Source organism: Bombus pascuorum, chromosome 1 (genome assembly GCF_905332965.1).
Source record: "Bombus pascuorum chromosome 1, iyBomPasc1.1, whole genome shotgun sequence".
Lineage (NCBI taxonomy): Eukaryota > Metazoa > Arthropoda > Insecta > Hymenoptera > Apidae > Bombus > Bombus pascuorum.
In genome coordinates this window covers 23,841,082-23,863,308 of record NC_083488.1, presented here as the reverse complement: position 1 = coordinate 23,863,308, position 22,227 = coordinate 23,841,082, and the positions used below count along the sequence as shown (strand labels likewise).

The following is a 22,227-nucleotide window of genomic DNA, read 5'->3' as shown; positions in this document are numbered from 1 at the left end:
TACCTAAATTGCACGATAAACGGATAAAGAAATGGCATGCTAGATGTCCATAATTGTCCGAGAGTGTTTGTATTCAAACATTCTTGTAATGCAATCACTTGGGAGATTTGTTCGTTCGAGATAGGTTGATATGGTTGAAAAACTTGCTTTTCTATTGGAGAATGATCTGGAAAAGATTAAATAAAAAATCAAGAAAACATATTTTTATATCGTACATTTTATAAATTGATATAATTTTTTACATGCACAATTATAGTATTTATTTTCACATTGAAATAATGTTCATTACTTAAAACATACTTATCAGATCTCGAGAATGCCTTGTCAAAGACTCCGGAAATCCTCGAAGATTCAACGGAGAAGCAGAATTGTGGAGACCTCGTTGAGCCAAATGGACAAAATATGTCCATTCTTGAGCAGAATCCCAAATCACTAGACGAACCCAGACAGCAATATTCGTGGCAGTTAGATGTATAAATCCAAACCTCGCTGCTAAACCGAATTTCTCCACAAGAACCTATAAAGAAAATATAGTCAATTCCATCAGCTTGTTAATCCTACTTTCACTAGTTGATTTTGCACCTTGATAGTAAAAATTCGAAGAGTTAAAAACATTTGGATCAATTACGAACAGCTACGTATCTTGTTAATAATCGCTGATAATCTTTAGAAATTATATCTTCAAATATCGTAAAAAAGAACGTTATTGGATTTTCAAGAAGAAAGTGAACCTATCAAAAATTTAGTAAAATCGCATTCCTTTTTTATAATTGAACTTTCCACAGCTTAGTTCTTAAATTAGAGAGTTAAAATTTACTTGATCAATTATTATTGGAATACGTGCATTTGACACATTTGTTACTCTGCTTTTAAAAAAACCACCTATATAAAATTATCCTAATTAAAATATTACATATTCATAAATATTATACAAACGAATATCTTATGTCCTTAAAGAAATATGATATAAACCAAAGGAACGATTGACTGCCACACGAATTCTATGTATTTTGTCGTGGAAGTCGCCATACATTGAGATATACAACATCATAAAATTTAATTTATGCAAAATATTATATTGTATTTACACACTTTCTCTAACAATGTTATCCAAGTCATATATATAGGATGTGTATGCACATCGTTAAAAGTTGTTTAGTCTACGAAAATTCTAAAAAATTTAGTAACGTGAGTCACCGATGATCATCATGTTAGCAGGCATCGTATTAAAGAAATATGTAAATCACTGTGGAAAATTTATTTCTAGTGAAAATATTTATCTCAAGTTAATTCATCTAATTAAAAATGGCTTATCAACAATAATTATCGTATATGTAGATTGGTATATCATTTACGTTTTATACCTTCGAATCAAACAACAAAATGAAAGTAACACATATTAGAAGGATGAGCAACTAAAACGAAAAATTAGAAGTATCACCTCAATTAATCTTAAGATTTCGCTTTCGATAGCCTCGATCCAATTGATTCTACACAAACATCAATTAAGATATGCTCACCTGCGAGTTTACGAAGAGAAAGTGCATCTGTAGAAACGTAAATAGCCCATGAAGCACCGGATGTACAAAGACAACGTCGCTCAAGCATTCCGCCCCTTGCATCATGAAATGCATCGCCATCTCTAAACCGTTGAAGACGAGAGTCGCCAAACCGAAAACTGTTTAAACGTGTTCATTTTTCAATGTTGTCTTCTCTTAATCTTTTTTCGTATAAAATCAACCTTGCCTTATAATATCGAATCGCACTTCTGACATGAATTAACTCTTTTGCTATGGTTCCTTTAAAATCGAAAACTTTCAGCGAATAAATACCTTTATAGATGTTACATTATTAATAAATAGCTTTATGAATATATAATCTATCGATAGACCTTTTTTATAAACATGGAAAAATAATGTAAAATACGCATGAATGTTTTATTACTTTGAATAATTAATTGTGACGCAATACGTATAACTGGAAATAAAAATAATTTTAAGTTATAATATGTATTTATACGCTTTTAGCATACGATTTCTCGATATTTGAGAAACTCATCTGCGAAAAAGTTAAAAACTAAATACACAGAAGACTGACTTTTACTCTTTCATCGAAGTTCAATTTTACAACTCTGACTTCTCTACTTCAAATGACAACTGAATACCATCAAATGCTGAATACAAAATTCTATCTAATGTTTCGTACTAAATGTTGCATTAAAGTAATAAATAGTTGATCGATAAGGCAAGATATTAATGGGCGTTGAAGTGGCCAAAAACACTCACGCAGCGCTCCAACCCGAATGTAGAAACTCGTCGGTGCTGTTCTAGATCGCGAGATGTGAGCACGTTTCAATGATCCAAACCTAGTTAAAGACGCGCCACCAAGTTCCGCATCGTCCATACCGGTTGCACCGGTACGGAGACTCCCGCAGCTGTCTATCAATACCCAAATATAGATGCTGATGATCACTGCTATGCTTCCTACGTACAAGTACATCAGGAATACGCCCTGCAAGTTCAAGTAGTAAAATAAACAAAATTACATCGAAATCTTGGAAAATATACATTTTTACACAATGTACATTATACACGAATAAATGGAAAAGCTTGGGGAGAGAATGATATAAATTTGGAAAAGATTTTTCGATATCTGAAGAATTCGCTTTTCTTAAATACTATAGGAATTGATTAATATGAAAGAACTCTGAAAGTAGATTCTATTAATGAGTTGAAAGTTAACAATCTGGAGTAATTATAAATGAGATAACAACAACACGAGTTATCATTTAAAAGACTATAGATAATTAATTGTATCTTAATTAAAACACAATTATATTGGCCCTGCAATCTATTTATATCTTTCTTTTATTAATAAGCTTGAAAAATTACATGTTTAAAAATTCTATAATTTTATTACACGTTAATTTCTAAAATATTTCAATTGTCACCGATTTCAATGCTCCACTCATGAATGCCATTATGCTCATCCTCGTTGTTAATATTTCTTTGACTAAAAGACTTAATTATCGTTATGAACTATGCTATAAAGAAAAGAACAAGAAGGCACGTCCAGGAATACGAAAGACAGGTAGGAAGATAGAATACGGTCCTCGATTCATCGTAATTCACAGACTGTAAGGCTAAAGAAATACATGATTTCATGAGTTCATTGTGCGCTGAAATACAGTTTGTGTCATAAGCAGCTTGGAAATCGTAACTTCAATGCTTCAAATGACGGTTACGGTAATAACACAGTGTTTCAAGTCAAACTGATTCATAATTTAGTGAAGAGAGCATAATACAATTGGTGAAATTAATTACGAATGCCGTTTGAGATGGACAGAAATGACGAAAATGGTAACAGTAATTCATGTTTCTGTTCTCGATAGATTCATGATGCTTCCTTACGAATCACGATAGTGCATTTTATTTATTTATATAATTATATCCATGGTCATATAATAGTCCTTGAGATACAATATATTCATGATTTTTGAATATGTATATACGTATATAAGTATATGCAGGATGTTCCAGTCTTTTCCGACTACACGTTATCGGTATATTCTATAAGTCAAAATAAGAAAGAAATGTGATATAAATATATGCCAATGGAGGCATTGTTAATGAGTTGTAACAAAAAAAATAATAAAAAAAAAAATTTGAAATGCGTAACGAACGTACGTTACTACGGTACTAGATATGAATAGATCAAATTAGACATAACACTTCTACGACTTCAACCTCAAAGAGTAATAAACGAGAACTTCAAAAAGCAATAAATTTAATTTGTTGCCGCAGCCAATCTTGTGTTGATGGGAATAGTGAACATTTTGAAATGGAGTTGTAATTGGAATTGTAGAAGTATTTTAATACGTTTAAATACGTTAAAATTCTGTCTCATTTGAATTGTTTTACAGTATATCTATAGCTATGTCGAATTAGAAGTAAAAATTAAATCTATTACACGACGTAATTCATAATTATACGGACCACAAAATTATAGAAGAAAAGTTATTATTACGTATTTTAATATGAAGAATAAATCTCGTTATTTTGTACAGAAAAACAAATTACAAGTATAGGATATCGTTTATCAGTAGAAGTATGTATATAGTAACATTTTTCATATGAAGATATTTACTTTCATATAAATTTAAATGTAAAGGCAAGACAATTTTGTTACATATACATGTACCTATCTGATAGTACTAAATAATCAAGGGATCAAACGTTAGTCTAATACGAGAACGTGGGAAATTATTTGCTATTACACTGAGGAAGTGGGACTAAACCGCAATCCACTCAGAGGTCATAGAATCACATCGAATACAGGACATATTGCCATGGATCACCCTGAAGCTGCAGACTCATGTTATAAGAACATGTAAATCGAAAGGTCATATCACAGATCATCTCGAGGTCGCAAGATCCGCCTCATATTTGTACACGATTATACAAATCCATAGTCTTCAACTCTACAGATTAATTTCAGCAGCATTATAAAGACAGGCTGAGTACATGATACATTCATCATCATTCTGGGATTGTGAAACTATTTTTGGATAAAAGCATATATAACACAGATCATTTTAATGTCATAGAACCATTGAAGAAATTGTTCTTGGCAAAATTTGAAATTGAAACCATGCTACTTTGATAAAAATTTAATACAAAATAAGATTTCGATATTCATCTTTCCATCTTCGATGGAATCAAAGGACCATGTCACAAATCATCCTGATATCCTAGGACCATGGAACTTATCAAAATTTTAAATCGACACCCTGTTACTTTAATAGAGATTTAACGCGATATGAAATGTCACTATGTATTCTTCCATTTCCTCTATAAATATTAATTCACAGATATGCAACTGCAAAACCATTCTATTATTTAAACTTCTAGAGATTCAGATGAAAAATCACATGGGTACGTGTTTCATAGCTGTAAAGACGCAGTAACTGACTTAACCATCATAAAACATATAAACGTTTGCGTTTATGGCGTATTAAGAAAGAAACGTGATCTAGGATGAACAGTTCACCGGAATTATCCCATATTTAGCGTTATCGTACCGTTATCTAGCCTAGAAATTTCAAAAAATCTTACACGGAACGATCATAAAATCCACAAAGCACAGAAGAAAATTCACCAAGTTTTATGTCTAACAACGTTATGGGAACGAACGTATACGCGGAAGAGCTCAGGTAAAACTAGAGACTCTACATTCTGGATGGTCGAACAGCAACACTAAAATGATAACCCAATGGTGCACATGTTTCCTGGTAGCTAAATGAAATACTACCGAACGTGGTATGTTTATTTCGCATATTCACTTCGCAATTTGTCTCTTGCTATAATATTCGTATTTTATGGCTCGAACGCCTTCAGCATCTGTTACTCTTTGACGTTTAGGATAAGTGCTAAATTTTCTAATTTTTATGAACGTAAGTTATCTGCATTAATGGTGGTGCGTTTAGATAAATAAATAGTCTAGACTAATAAACAGATCTTATTTAATATTGCTCCGGTCACCGAATTTTTATGTTTCAATTCTGCTCACATTTCAACAAAAGATTTCACGATAAGATTTTTAATATTCGAAGAAAGACTTCGCATAAAATTGGAACAATATATACAAACAGAGATTCTCTCATATTTTCTTTAAACTTGAAATTTTGTAATACTAAGGAACACAATTAGATCGAGAGTGATCCAAAAAACGCAACAAGGTTCAAATCTAACGAATCAGTTTGAAGTTAAAACATCTCTCTGCATACCTGCAAACTGAGCAAAGGAACAGGAGTGTCCATGACCTCGGCCAAGCACAGAGCGATCATCAGCACCACGACAAGCTGACCGTAAACGTTCGAGAGAATGATCCATAGTTGAGAACTGTAACAATCACCATAAAAACCAAACCGTCGACCGCGAGATCTTCACCTCGTCATTTTTCACCATAAACATGAACTCCATTCATCGTGAGTTCATCATAGCCAATACTTATCTCTGCCTTCTGATAAATTACTGTTTTCACCTATCTCGTATAATGCGCGGAACATATCGTAATTTATAAAATTACAGTGTTTACCCGGTGAAATCGAAGACAACCATTACTTATTCCCTTTTTACATCGTTCGAAAATTAAATGTGTATAGATCCAATAAGCTGTATGAGAAGAGAGGTCTTACAAGGGTTCAGAATGATCCAGTAGATCGCTCGTAGATCGTGTCTTAGAAAGGATCCTGGAGACCAGAGACCTGGATGGAGCGGCCCTTGTTGCTTCTGCAATGGTTGTCTCGGCCTCGGTGTTCCTTTCACCCCTATTGGGGGCTCCTCCAGGTGCACCCTCCACGGTGCCACCCGTCGTGCTTCCTGTCTCGTTCAGGCTGTCCTTGTCCTGTTGTTCATTGCTGGCTGAAATTGTTAAAAAAGATCAATGAATGATCAAGGATCTTTAACGTATCGAGTGCGGGTGACTCCACAGTGATGTCATGTCATGGCTTGGGTGCTCCCGAAGACAGGTAACGTTACGTTGTCGCGTTAAGAAAAAATTTCACGCTGAGCGGCCACGTAACTTTGGCTCCGCGACGCGTTAAACGACGTGTTAAACAGTATAATTTAGTTTTATTTTTATATTATTATAAATTATAGTTTAAATAGTAGTATATAATTTTTCAAGCATTCTTTTTAAATTGTTTAACAGGTAACTGTCAATAGTAATTAAGAATTCTGATGATAAGAAACTCTCTGTTATATTTTGATATGCTGTTATATATTTACATTCGTTCAATGTATTTCAATTATCTGCATATAACAAAATTATTTTTCTTTTTGTTTTTTCTGTAGATACACTAAAATAAGATTTTTTAAATAATTTCATAGTTTCTTCTGAAATATTCGATTTATTTTCAGACGGTGCTTTACTATCGCATTGTTCATTTTCATCGAGAGACTCAGGAACTAAGGATCGAAGAACACTAAAAAATACACTTATTTGCATACAAAGCACTAGATGCATAATTAGTAGAAGTTTGTACAATAATATATATATAAGACGTATATATGTATAAGACACATAAATAATGTATATATAAGACAATAACATATATTCAGGTGGGAAAGTGTAAATAAGAGAAACTGAAAGAAGAATGGCCACGAAACTTGAGGAGCATGAAAAATGCATCAGATTAGGCTACGTACCATCAAATTACTACAGATTCGAAGAGTTGTTGATCTCAAATCTCTTTCAAGTCACATAAACAGACTGGAACATGGCCTTTTCACTTTCTTCATTATACAACTTTACTAATTAAGGAGACTGATGAAATTGTAGTCCAATGAACCATAATATGTATACAGATGCTTGCATAAATTAAAATTTTATATAATAGGAATACAAATTCTGATAATAAACTGAATGGCTGCTAAAATTTTAGGAACTCTCTTTCATAAAAACATACTTTACATAATTAGCATTAAGCTTATCATTTTTAAAAGAATTCTCTACCTGGTGATTTTCTGTTGAGTAATCTTTTTCTGAAGTTTCCTATATCTTCTTTTTTTCGTTTTTATTACAGAATTTAGATTTTCATAACCATTTAGTTTCGACTGTCAAGGTTAGCATTATATTGTTATTAACATTAAGCTTATTAAAGTTTTTTATTAAAGTTTATTATCGTTAAATTTTTAAGACATTAAAATTACAGATTATTCAAAAAATGAAGATAACAGTATCAATTAATTAATATTAATATCAGTTAATGAATATTAAAATAGTAAAGCAAATAGTAAAACTTGTGTATTCAAAAGAAAAATCATTAAAATATTATTTGTTACTCTAAACTCAGATATTTAACTAAATATTCAACTACTTAGTTTCCTTGAAAATTCGTGATTTCATTCTGCTCTTCGCTTACTACTTTGCCCTATTTAGTTATCATTTCAAAATCTATCCTGAAACCGAAATAAATTTACTTTTACAATCCTTAAAAAGGTCTCTTGAACTTGATTTACATAAAGAGCTACCTCTTTTTAAAATTTCACTAGCTTTAACAGTCGTATGTATAACACAGTAGCAAGGAATTATCATCATAATACACGTATTTAAGATAAAGTGTATTTTCGAAACTGTTGCCCAAATTCCATTTGGAGACTCGTTAACTGAATCCACTCTCTGTGGCCTTTTGGGTCAGTAGAGTAATACGAACAACTTTCGCTAGAGGAATTCGTACGTCCAACTGTTCCTTCGGTAATTTCGACTCGACTGATTTAAAAACGTACTAAACGCGACGAAACGGATCCGAGAGTTAGAAAGGTCGATCGCTTTAACGAACAAGGTAAATGAAAAATTACTAATGTATTGAAAGCTAGAAACAATTATGACAGGCCAAAAGTGTAATGATATTCATCATAACAGATAATATTGGAAATCAAATGACATTGATGATAAATCGAAATCCAAAGATATATCGAGGATTAGGAACGTAATTATGACAAATCAATAGTATGTTATAATACTATACCTCATAATATTTGGTTGAAAAATTTGTAGCGTTTCTAACTATTAATATCAAGTTTCATTATATATATTTAGCTCAGATGGAAGAAGATTGTTTTTATCTTAGAAGCTTACAAACACGACCAAGTTTTTTCTAAAAAGTGATCATAAATCTATATAGATGAATGTAAGTAAGCAATACATAATAAAAATTTACCACAAAATATTCCTAAATTCGCAGAATTCATAAAATTGTCCAATAGACGATATCAGAAACTAAATCCACAAAAATATATTAGCCGTGAATTTTTCTCAAATATCGTCACCACTAAAATAATTTAATAGAATATGTCATAATAGTTGGAATTAAAGATCAAAGCACTATTTCACGACTGAAACGCAAGTGACCATGAAGCGTTGATAAATTAAAGGAATTTATTTCTTTGAAAGCCGCATCATAAATTCGTTAATTGATGCAACTACAATGCAAATAATTGTTTTCCTTTACATTTCTTATTCTTACTCTGATATCGATGTACATATATAGACGTTCTCGAGATCTGTTAACTCACTGGCAATTAACCGGGCCCGCGCTACCGTATAATTGAGTCGTTTAAGGCAAAAGTGATGTAAGCTAGTTTTTCGCGTACTTTGTTTAACACCACATCTCGAAAGCGTAAACTTCATTCTAGTTTATGCAAAAGTGATGTAAGTATATCTTCATTGGTTTCCCGATGAATAGCAGATTAAGTGAGAATCGCCCACTCGATCCCTTACAAAATTTTTAATTTATACTCACTATCAAGTAATCGACTTTTTTGACTTATGCTCTAACACTGTTGTATTAAACGCCTCAATTAATTCCAGGGAAAACTGACCGTCTTTCTTTATACAGATAAACCCGCTCGAGTACAAGAGAACGTCGCTTCATTACGATCATAGAAATACATAGTTGAAATACTAATCTCATCTCCATTCATACTAACCTAACGTCAAACGATATTCAAACGATATTCCAGATAGATCATCTGGATTCTTATTGTTCCCCGACAGGGATTGAAATCGGTAAAGCGTAGAACGATCGTCGATGGTTGTGAGAATTGTTCATAATGATCTGTAATAAATGGACAGTCATGAATACCGACTCGTTTCAGAATGTTCGATAAGCATATTCGCCAAAGAATATTCCGTTACTTTGTGATATAAATTATTATTACTTTTTCAAGCTGTAGGCGGTCTTCGTACAAAATCAATAGTGCTATTGGTAGACTTCTACAGAGATGAATTCCTGGTTATGCAACGTCAGAACCTGAAGGTGAAGGGTCAACATTCGACAATTATTTTACGAAGATCAGCAACAGTAACTTTGTATTCACATATCCATAGTACCGTTAATATCATTTTGCGGTACCGTATACACTGATCATGGGAATAAATAAAAATAGAGTATGTTTAAATGATTGAGAAATATAACTTTGTCAATATAGCCTGTAATATAATCACTTGAAACAGATTCAGATCTGCGACTGGATAGTCTTGATCCCATTAATCCATCGATATACTGATCTTTTCGCACTAAACATTCCTAAGTATACCTATTTTCTCTAAATCAAGATTATTATTTATTCTTATTAGTAATACATAAAAAATATTAAATGTTTGAGTTACTAAGAATCGAATTAAGAATGTACACAAAACCACAATGTCTTAGACCGCCTAATAAATTATTATATATGTTAATGCGTTAAAAAATTACCAGAGAGAATAAATAACAAACAGTTGCAATCTCTTAAGGATAACTGAAATAACAATTGGTAGAAAGTGCAGTACCCTACTATAATATTCTATAGAGGATCAAAGAGGATGAGGCGCGGTGAGAGCTTGATAGCAGTGACACGATGATGAATAGGCCAAGAAGAACAATACGAATTGGAAAGAAACGCGCAAGGTCATTCGAAATTTAAAATTAAAGATAAAAATTGTACTATATTATGAACTATAATTTTTATTCAAATGAAAAAAATGTGACATTTGTGATCGTAAATTGTTGATGCTATTGAATTATGAAAAATCCTGTTCTCCTTAATTTATGGATAAATAATAATTCATTATAGGTAACTGATACCTTTAAATTATGGAAAAATAACACTTGGTTATTTGGTTGTGCTTGATTTATTGCTACATAATACATACAGTAGTGTATAACTGAGGAAACGTATAAAATATGTTAAGATATTCGAAAAAGTATATTGTTGAATTAGCGCGATTGTAAGTCGTAAAATATATACATAGAATCAATCATCAAAATACGCGGATATAACTTCAACGATGAATTAGATTCGATGGAAATACTAAGAAAAGTTGGTATGAAATCATTGGCCTATTTAATCAAATGGGTAACAGAGCTCGGTGAAAATTATTTATCATAAAATACGTCCATGTGTTTTCACACAACCTGTTATATGTAACTTACAATTAAAAAATTCTAAGATATAGATATAGATAGTCATAGTTCTTAAACGTTATGGCACAATAAATTTGCGGGAAGTAAATCCCACAGAATGTTGAATGAAATTAAATTTCTTCAAAAAGAATATTTACATCAAAATGGTGAGGTATAAAAATATAAACAGAAACTGCTTCTTTAAAGAAAAAAAAAAAAGAAAAAAGTTAACATTATAGAAAAAATAATGTTTATGATGAAATATATCAGACTTTAATATTCTGTAAGAACTAAGTTAACTATTGTGCGAAAATAAGCAGATGTATCTTTTTCAAACTGAGTATAAAATAAATAATCAATACCTAAAAATGTATATTAAAATACTAAGAATTATTAATAGAATAATTATAGTAAATAAAGTAAGAATTTATAGTTAAATATAGAATATATTATATAATGCATTTTATCGTTTTTGATCCGTTTATATGGCTTTGAAGCAATCGTCGGTATTATGAAGTGAAATGTGAAATTTTGTGACCCAGCTGGGTAGAAAAATTAGGTCGATACCGCGTAAATTTGAGACCTTACGGTTTATCTTGAAATACGGTCTGTCATTACGCTGTCGGAGAGTTGCAAAAAAGTTAGAAACTCGTCTGTCAGCTGGCAGAAGGATTCAAGAAATTCATTTTCTTTCTGACACCATGCTTGCAAAAAAATAGACTCTTCGAAGTTTTATTTCTATGTCATAAATCATGAAATCAATTGGCGCCTATTATTAACATTTTTGATAGCTTTTATAGAAAATGACTAACGATTCATTCAAATTATTTTCATTTTAATACGATTGATATTATAAAAAAGTTTTAAATAAAACAATAAATAATTCAATAAGTATACCGTTAAAAACACATAAACTACATATACTAAAATACATATACGCTTAAACAGAGCAAAGATATTAAATCGTCCAATTACTATAAATAATATATTTAACAAATAAACCTCAATCAACAATTCATTCGCTATTGTTAATATGAATGTTTCAGAAAAACAAGAACAACAAAAATGAAGAAAGATCGTTAAGCATAAACTCACAATCACATCATCAACATATGGCATACTACGTCATCAACTAATAACAATAAACTATCAATTTGACATTTATTATTATAATTCACCATATGCACGAGTCCAAGAGAAATCTATATAAAAAACAAAGAACCCGTTACTTACACCAACTGTTCGCGACGTTAATTAACATACAAAAATTTACCTCGCGGGGCTTTCTTAAAAGAAAACAATCGTCATCACAGGCACGCTTGAATCATCGTCCATGATAAACGTTGACGTACGTTCCTATAGCAGAAGACAGACAGCGTGCACCACGATATGCAACTGAACAAGAGAGATGTGCTCCAGACACTACCACCAAACGAAGTGGCTTGTAACCCAGAAACATGCCAGGAACATATCGACTGGTCTGGGACACGACACGGTGGTGGTAACCAAGATGATGATGAGAACTATGATGATAATGAAGATGACCGCCAGGATGATGATGCCGTTTCTCGTAGCCTCGTTTTCAACACCTCGACAAGACTATACGATCAACGTGTGCCGCTTAGCTTCTGTTACTTTGATATTTTCGCAATGATGGTGGCGGATACCGTAGGATATTTGAAATTTCCCGTGGAATTGGACAACGACCTGACCTAGATGCATCTTCACAAAATTGAATTCACAATCGAATCATAATATTTCTTTGTTTCGACGAATAAGACGATTCCCTTATTTCTCTATTTGTTTATTTATTATTCTTCTTCGTAGGATTTCTTGTATAATTAATAATTCTGATATTATACGAGATGTCAAAAAGAGATTTCAAGAGTAAACATCTTCAGTCAGATGGATTTTTCTGCGCATAATTTAGCATTCATACAGAAAGGTTCAGCTCTTATGCTATTAATTTATCTATCCTTGTTTTGATAAAAAGAAGGATGAACTTTCTGATTGAGTATTTTAAAACGATACTACGGTACATATGCGATAAAGAAATGTTTTGTGATATTTATTAATGCGATAATAACAAAAATTATAAAAGTCTGTTTGAGTCAAAGATTGTAAGCTCTGAAAAGATATTGGATATAATTAACTTGCGATATCATTCTGTATAAGGACTACGGATGTTTATGTATTTATTTTAAAATGAACGGAATATATATAATACGCATAAATATATAAAACCAAAAAAATAACATATTCATTATACCTAGGTTTCATTTCTTAATTAATTATACATTTGTAAAAGTATGAATTTGCATAATCATCCGCAATCAATTTTTCGCGTTAATCCACAACTTTCTAAAGATATCACTTCTAATACACAAAATTCTCCTCTTCTGACATCCTTTTCTAACGATTGATCTATCCACCGCTACAATAATTTCCATTCACTTCCGTGTTTATGAAAGAATTCCCTCTTAATGTTCCACGCATCGAACACTCAATTAAAAGATCACGTATCACGAGTCCTCTGTAATTTACAGAAATACCGTCCAGCACGTATGATAGCCAACCAAGCGGATCGAAACTCGTTTGATGTCATGACGATCAAGATGCGCCTTAAAGGAAGGAGCGATTAAAAGATCGTGTTGCAGGACATTCGGCGGTTTTAACACGCCAACGCGCACGAGTGAACCGAAGGCGACTTCTAGAGATTAATACGATCACGAGCATGCGATCCTGTTATAATCCGATTAATCGTTCGCCTCTTACGGCGTGGCTCACGTGAAATCTTGATTCATTACACCATAATGCACAGTTCATGACACAAGAACGCTAAGAGTCGAAAGTATTCGTTGCAGCCACCTGTTGTGTGAATTGTCGGTTCCATTCGTGACTCGAGGTCACCAACCTCTATGTGCATACATGTCTCAATTCCTTAACTTGGCTAATGCATGCTTAACAGATCTCATTAGAGTTATGAGTATGATAGATGTAGGAAATTGATAGGATGGAATTTTATATATATATAAGTAACTTTAATAATAGAGCAATTTGTAAAAATCGAACGATCGATCGCAAATAAAAGATTCATTTATTCAGTTTCAAGCATTGTTGCGTTAAGGCGTGGAAGAATGGATCTTTAATAGTCTTTAATAGTCTTTAGAAAGTGTGAAATGATGTTTGGATTTTGCAAAGATTAAATGATAATATTTACAGCGGTAGTAAGATGTAGCTGATCTGCAATGTATTTGTAGTTATTCTTTGACCTTGATCAGGCTCTCATTGAATCAATTATTATTCTGTTTAGAGAAAGCTGAATGAACAGGTTCATACAACCGAAAAGTGAGCGTTTTGACAAAAGTATAAATTCAAGTGGAAAAGTCTACAATTTAATTCATTAAAAGAGTATTTAATTGAAAAGTATGGCAGAACACGTGTTCATACAATGAAAGTTCTGGTCTGTTCACTGTTATATTATATGTTATAGACTAAGAATGTAAAGTCGTCATTAAAGTAAAAAAGGTTATTTGCGGCGATAAAGATGAACTTAACAAAACGTCTAGGTTGACTTTCCATCAATTTAAAACGCACTTTTACTTCATGACAATGAGTCACTCATCGCAAATACCTTCGTGAAAAATAAAGAACCTGTTTTCTGTACCTTTCACTTGGTCACTTGAAAGTTCAAACCGAACTACCGATAGTATCTAAAATTTCTCTTTTCTCGATTCATCTCGCATAAAAAGTGACTTTGTGAATCGACTTTGAATAGAAATAGACTTATATGTTTATGGAAGTAAACAAAAATACTACCTCTAAGAATTTGCATTTTATAAATCTAAAATTTTAATGCCAGATAAATTACTATTATACCTGCCAATTATAAATGCCATATTGCCAAATATTAAATAATAATATTTAATATTTAATAAATAAAATAAAGTCTGAATAAAATCTGAAGAATCTGAATTTCTCCTTTGGTATATGACATATATCTTCGAAGGTGCCAGGAAACTATGAAAGAGAATTTTCCACAGTATACACTAGCCTCATAAAATATCGTTCCAACCTCCTCAGCTGATTGTATCTTCGCGGATTACGTGTTCCCTGAAAGGATGCCGATGATAATGCTGCTACTTTTCCTCTTTTTATACTTCAGCCATGCGAGACTAATCGTCTCGTTTTACGGCGCATAGAACTGAACGGCTCTGTGATCACCAAAAAAACGACGACTACTACCCAATTTGATATTCCTCTAATTAAGATGCATTGCTTGTCAAAAGGGAAACAAAAATGGAAAAGAAACGAAAAAAGAAGTGGGAAGATGCAAAAGTACGTGAATAGTTGTTAACACTACAAGTAACACTAGGAAGATCATTCCACTTATTTCGACTCGTCATCGAATCGATAAAAGTTGTTATATTTCACAAAATTTTTACATTTAAAAGAAATACATTTTTTTAATGTTTTATATAAAATAATAACATATTGTCTTTAACAAATTTTCAAAATATGAGACGGTTCTCTTCTACTCTTAAATGAAACATAAAAAAAATTCTGGTAAATAAACGTAAAAATTTCACTTTGAAAAAAATATGTATGTTTCTTTCTGTTTTATATAGCAATTGATTTTTAGATATGAGAGAAGCAATACTTAAAAAGAATATAAAAAAAAGAAATTCCGATACTTTTAGCGTTAAAATTCGATATCAAACCGTGATAAATAATCGTGAAGATATAATAGCCTTGATAAAGAGGGAAAGAACATGTTTCGAATTGTGACACGAGAAATTATGTTCGAAATTCATTTTCAGAGCTCAACCGGTTTCTTTGGAAAACGATCGTACGCCACGTCGTCGTGTATCCGCAGGATAAAAATTCATGAAAGTTTGAATGGACGAGGCAACGACACACACGTTAAATCGATTTGGCCGCTCTTCACGATGCAACGAATCTGCTTTCACGCGACTTGCATCGATCGTCTGTGTAAAGGACAATTTGTCGTTGGTCAGGAAACAAGCGTTTCAATGCGATTTCCAAGCGAAAAATTGCGCTACTCCATGGAAAAGGACATTTTCCACGGATACCTTTCACCTCGTTTTACTCTTTGCTTTCACGATATACGCGTCCTTTGTGCGTGCTTCTGCAACACATTCCCTTGATCGTAAACTTTGCTTAAACGAACGTATTCCTGCTGAATATTGTGGTAACTTCATATTTTAAAATTGTTGGATTGGATATTAAATTTGAAAAATTGCTGAATGTAAATTGAAAAGCGAAAAACATGACTTTTCTCGAATTATTGATATAATGTATTGAGATTTTCTTATACTCGAATGAATGACACCAACTAATCTTATTGGAATTATTGGAGTTATTCAAATATCAAAATACTGCAGTTATAAGAATTGTAATTTATTGAATTAAAGTTTGAAGTATCTATAACATTGTATCGGTCTGAAGGCATCCAATTACATTTACTAATGAATAAGATCTGTGGCAGCTGAAAGGATTTGAAATGGGCACAAGACAAAAATTATGCGACATATAGAATATATGTATTTATGAGGACATTAGAGAAAGTTCAGAGGGAATTTTGGACGGCATTCACAGCGCGTGGAGTGTCAAATGTCAACCGCTTAATTACGTCCTAAACGACAATTAACGGCTAGAAAACACATATGCTACTTGTATAACACTTAATGCACAGAATTAATTTTTCTACTTCCTTAACAACTTGTTCACGAAACTTCATCTGTGTTTATCGCGAAAGCTATGTGACATTTAACGCAAACGAAAACGGTATGTGGTATTAGATTAAAAGGCACGTTAACGACGTTAACAGAAAAATCCTTAACATTCTTAAACGGTAAATAATGATGCCTACCATATTTATTAGCTTAGACTCGACAAATTTAATAGACGTAATACCTAAAATAAAATTTTCTTCTCCTTCTGTTGAAAAGTTTAGAGTACGAGAAAATTTAAAGAAGCTTAAAGATGTTAAACGAAGGTTGAAATAAAAATATGAATTCATTAAAACGGGATATAATCTCGTATTTCTAAACAATATCTTCTATTCAAATGGAGCTATCAACAGTTTACTTCCAGAAAAAACAAAAAAATTTAATTGAATAATGAGCAAGTTGCAATGCATGAACATGAGCTGATTTATATTCAGAATTTTCTTTTATTATCTCGTAACCAACATGCAACGAAAAATTATTCACTGAATAATTCATTAATATCCATACTCGCTTATGATCTAAACGAGATTTCCACGATTCTAATTTCATATATTTCGACGTTAAATTTGACTTCAATAATGCTAAAAATCACAACATCTAAGAAATATTTTTATCAAACGAATTAATCGTACAATAATAATATTCTCGTGAGAAACTAAGTATCAAGTACAAAAAATTATTTCAGAGAACAACAACATAAATAATGCCGAACTTACTCAACTAAAAAATTTATTTTCAGAAAAAGAATTACAACCGTTCAACAATACCCGCATGAAACATCAAGCAAAACGGTACAAAAATTAAAATTCTCATACTTCGACTAACAGGAAAACGAAATATCACTAACAGCATAATACAGACGGCTGGAGTGAAGGATTTATCACCATTCTTTCCCATAAACGTCTCTAAAAAATGTCTTTCATCCGTAAGAAAATATTTCTGCAAAGTCTACAGACTCTCGCGTGCAAATGCAATTACACTGTTCTGGCACTCGAAAGCAATAGGGGACTATGATGCGCGAGCAAAAGTGGATAACTGTACTGAGGAAGCCGGTTACAGTAGATGGCAAAATAAAGATACAAATCCCTTGAGATGCGTCGTCTAACAACGGTAACGTGGTAATGTGTAACAGCGACAAAGCTGTCAGAAGGCCAATAATCACGGCGCCACATGTTGGATAAATCGATGTAAGTTTCGTGATTAATGATCTCGCTGATACATACCACTGTGGAAACGAAGTGGAACGAGAAAGTAAAGGGTCATCGAAGACAAAATGCTTCTTTGGATCACGCGTCAATGTTTCGTACAAAGGACACGTTGCTCTCCACTTTCTTTTCCATGAAACGAAACGCGGGAAGATCGTTCAACTTCGCGCCATTAACGACCGGCAACATTTGTTTGTCATGCGAGATTATTTACAAGCCACAATTCACAAATCCTTGAATTTAGATTTTGTAAATTGCAAATTTCTATTAATTCTTCCCTTTTAGAATTTTAGAAAGATTATTATATTTAATTATTTCTTTATTATTTATTAAATATTTTTCTGATATTTTTCTCACTGACGAGACTTTATTATTTCGACTTTGAGTGAATTGTAATTCATATTACATGTTATATTACTGTAATCAGTATTAATTAGAAAAAAAGATTAATCTCTCATTGAGCGTTAACTTTGAATGAATCGAGAAACGCTCGAGGTTTTCTAAAATCATTCGTTCTACGCGTATCACTGTTATTCTCCCTCGAATATAAATAAAAGAAAGTCAATACGACATCGCATGGCTGGAGAAGTTGGGAGAAAATATTACCTGATAATTTAATATATTTATGTTAAAAGGTACTAAATCAACTTATTTTCTCATTAAAACGATGTCTGTTGTCTTATCTCGGAAAACTATCATCTGTGGATCTCAATAAAGAAAGTTGGTACTGGAAGAAAACAATCGAAATCCATTTCGATAGTTCTCTTTCATTATAACATTTTTTTTTTATCAATCCTTTCATCCTTTCAATGTAGCTGTCATTTACATTTACGCTACCCATCCTATAATTCAATTTCATCATTAATTTCTACGTATAAAAAATTCACTAAACGCCATGATCAAAGATCCATGATACTTATCGTACGCGTCTACACCATAAAGGAGAGGAAAATAAGGCAGATAAGGTGCAAAAACAGCGAAAGTTGAAACCGTCTATTCATTACCGCAGACAGCGATAAAAAGTACTGGAACTATGGGATCCTTGAGAACCATTCGACGTATTCTCAAATAGAATCCTCGTCATGGTGAAAACTCGATTACTGTGTTCCACGGGGGAAGATTGAAACACGACATACGTGCGACTTTAATCCTTAACCAGCGGTATGAAAATACCGCATAATAGGCAGGATGGGGTTAATAGGCTCTGTGGCAGGCTAATTTGAAGAGTTTTTGCAGCCACTGAAAAGTTAAAGACCGGCATGTACCGTGAGTCATCACCGACATGCCATAATGCAGGTGTATTGTACACGTTAATTATCCATCAGTTAACAACATTATAATATGTTTCATGGTACAAACGGTACTCTTTAGCAGCGAAGATAGTTGATTGACTAAAATGGAAACTCTTCTGTAGATCATAGTTCATCCACGCTACAGCAATTTTATTATATTTGGTAAATTCAAAGCCACAGAGTTGTAAAGCCAAGATTTTGCGAATTTCAATTTAATCGTCTATTTCGATTTTTAGAAGTGTCACCTTTATAGCTTCATAATCGATTTAATTATAATTTTATTTTCTGAAGGAAAACAACAGTAAAGAAAGATATCGATCGAAATAAACACAAATTATATCAATTCATATACGATAAATTCTTTATACTGATCCACGTACAAAATAATATTTTATTACATTTATTTTGATCAGTTTCAACACCCAGATTCATAACACTGTTGCTGCAGAATAAATAAAAAATTTCCAAAAATGAAATTCATCTATCGCAGAAAACAACTGCAGCACTTTAAAAAGGAAAGTAGGTTATTCCATTCGATCTGTAGAAAATTAATCAATTGGGAAATTAAATGCTATTCACACTTCCAGCCTAGATTTCATCGAACACCTTGCCAGCTAGTTCCAATAACCGTTAACCATCGATCGAATTAGATATTGGTACCGAAAACAGTCCGACAAACAGAATATTGGTTAATGAATGCATCGCTAATAAAGAAAACCTCGCACGTATCGAGTGGACGAGACGCGTATACGCACGATTCACGTCGGATCTACCGCTAGCTATTTCTTTTAGTCGCCGACTCGATACCGTACAGTGTACGACGACTAACGAACAGCTTGCATACAAATTCATCGCGTCTTGACAAACGAAACTATGTCGCGTGCAAAGTGTTATACCGTTGTACTCGAGCAACCATCGTGTCGAATGATCTCACCGCAGTTGCATCTTTCACTCAACCGGATCACCGGAGATCGAAGAGATCACCAACTGAGAAGAGATTACCACCGATTTCCCTCTACTAGACCGAAAGTATCACCGAACAAACGGCTGTATTAGCAGAACAGAACATGAAGAATCGATCTCTCACCCTTTTTATCCATTGCCGAAGATGTGGAAACTGTTGAAGCTTCTTCAGGCACATCCACTGCTCGTTCCTCTTTGCCAGAAACGATACCACCGATATTTCCCTTAAAATCCTCCTCCTTCGATATCAACGCCTCGTCGTTCTTACTATAATCAATAGTAGTTTGATCGTCAACTTTCTTCCATTCCGATAAATCCTTGTTGTCTGCCTCTGTAGCAAATTCCTCGAGACCAGCTATGTTCCTAATATCAGGCACCAGGGTCTCCTCGTCGTCCTCTCTTATCCGCCATTTAGCTCTTTGATGATGTTCAGTGGTCCCGTTGTTCTCGCGAGCCGCGATTTCACTCACGGAATCCACCACCTCCTCGATCAGCTCCTCCTCCTGAAGCATGTACTCTCTTCTCTCATTCGGATTCTGGTAAACACGGTAAGGTCCTACCAAACCGACGATTCCTCTGGGCACCGCCACGGTCCTCTTCCAATCCGCATGCAGCTGATCAAACTCTCCCAAGTGGTTCGTGTACATTTCACCGAGACTGAAGAGACGTCGCGGTTCCGGTAGCTGTCGAGATGCGACCTGTAACCACCGGCGAAGTTCCTCTTGCCGCGAACAAACCTCCAGCTGTGCTTGCCTTTCCTCCGACGATTGTTCTTTGATCGGCTGCAGTTTCCTTTCGAAACAACACGTTTCGTTTAACTGAACTTTTTTTGGTTTCTTCACCACGCTATACAGAGGATCCTCATCTTCTTCGAGTATCGTCGAGTCTTGAAACGTTAATTTACTGTCTGTCGGTAACCAAACGTATGGAAGCCCCCTTTGCTCCACTCGAGATACTTCGCAACCGCTTTTTCTTGGTTTTTCACTTTTCACGGCGCTTATCACGACCACTTTGTTTTTTACGTTAGGTGGTAAGTTGTTGGCAGAATCGTTGCTGTCGAGAATACTGTATATAGGCTCGCGAGTAGCAGTCTGAATCCACTTCGGTCTGTTCTTTGCTTTAGTCGAACACCTAAACTGCTGCGGATCAGCTGTTGGTGTCTTTCGTTCTGCGTTTGCAACGGGAATGTCAGTTAGTTCGGCCACCATGGTCAGGTGTTTCGATTATGATCTAGGTGATCAGGCTCGCCGGATGTCACGCTTAAATCGTGACAAACATATTCGAAGGCTATTCACCGGTCTTCCAGATCAAAATGTCTTTGGGTGCGACCTGAACGTGTCAGCATTTACAGGACACCCACGATTAACGTGAATTTAGAACAAACTTATTAACATACAAAGTGCTTCTGACTTAAAGCTTGAATGATTGATCTACGAGTAATTGCAATTTTTGGATCAATATACAGTAGCTCACAATAATATTCGAACACTTACAGAAATCTTTTATGTATAAATTCTATATATTATTCTATTGAAATACTTTACCGATATTGGTAAAATTTAGAACCAATAACTCATTGTTTAAATCCTTTCCTGATCTCTAAGAAATACATATATACTTACACTAAATGTCTTGTAATTCCTACATACAATTTCAGATCTGTTTCCAATATAGTTATAATAATCGAATCTCATTACAGTGTGTTAGTGAAATTTCAAAATGTTTCGTATAAAACGTATAATATATTCATAAAAGGGTTTTATAAGTATTCGAATACCTTCGTGGACTACTGTAAATATAATCTTTCAAAATTTTGATAACTTTGATCGCTGCACTAAAATTTAAATCACAAATTAACGAGACCCGTAATTGTTAAACATATGTTTCTTCGATGAAGCGAATTCCAGGTTCTTCTTTAGTAATTTCTTGCCAACTCCGTAAACGATTCTATCTATGAAATCCTGGCGCTGGAGACACTAACAGACACTTTTATATTTTTTTCGCATTTCTAAGCATTTTTGAAAGCTCCGTCTTCGACGAGTGCACCCGATCAAACACAAAAGGTA

The 22,227-nt window shown here is 33.4% G+C and overlaps 1 protein-coding gene across 1 annotated transcript in view; it reads right to left on the bottom strand.

Moving 5' to 3' along the window:
* The window catches only part of LOC132914946 (proton channel OtopLc-like), a 23,664-nt gene extending 1,437 nt beyond the window's left edge, over positions 1–22,227 (bottom strand). The window contains exons 1-8 of the mRNA XM_060974489.1: positions 21,939–22,227; positions 20,286–21,591; positions 6,197–6,422; positions 5,786–5,900; positions 2,286–2,511; positions 1,521–1,678; positions 301–517; positions 4–166 (exon numbers count right to left, since the gene is read on the bottom strand). Of these exons, the coding sequence (XP_060830472.1) occupies positions 4–166; positions 301–517; positions 1,521–1,678; positions 2,286–2,511; positions 5,786–5,900; positions 6,197–6,422; positions 20,286–21,369 (2,189 nt within the window). The 5' untranslated portion in view covers positions 21,370–21,591; positions 21,939–22,227. The remainder of the gene's footprint in view (positions 1–3; positions 167–300; positions 518–1,520; positions 1,679–2,285; positions 2,512–5,785; positions 5,901–6,196; positions 6,423–20,285; positions 21,592–21,938) is intronic.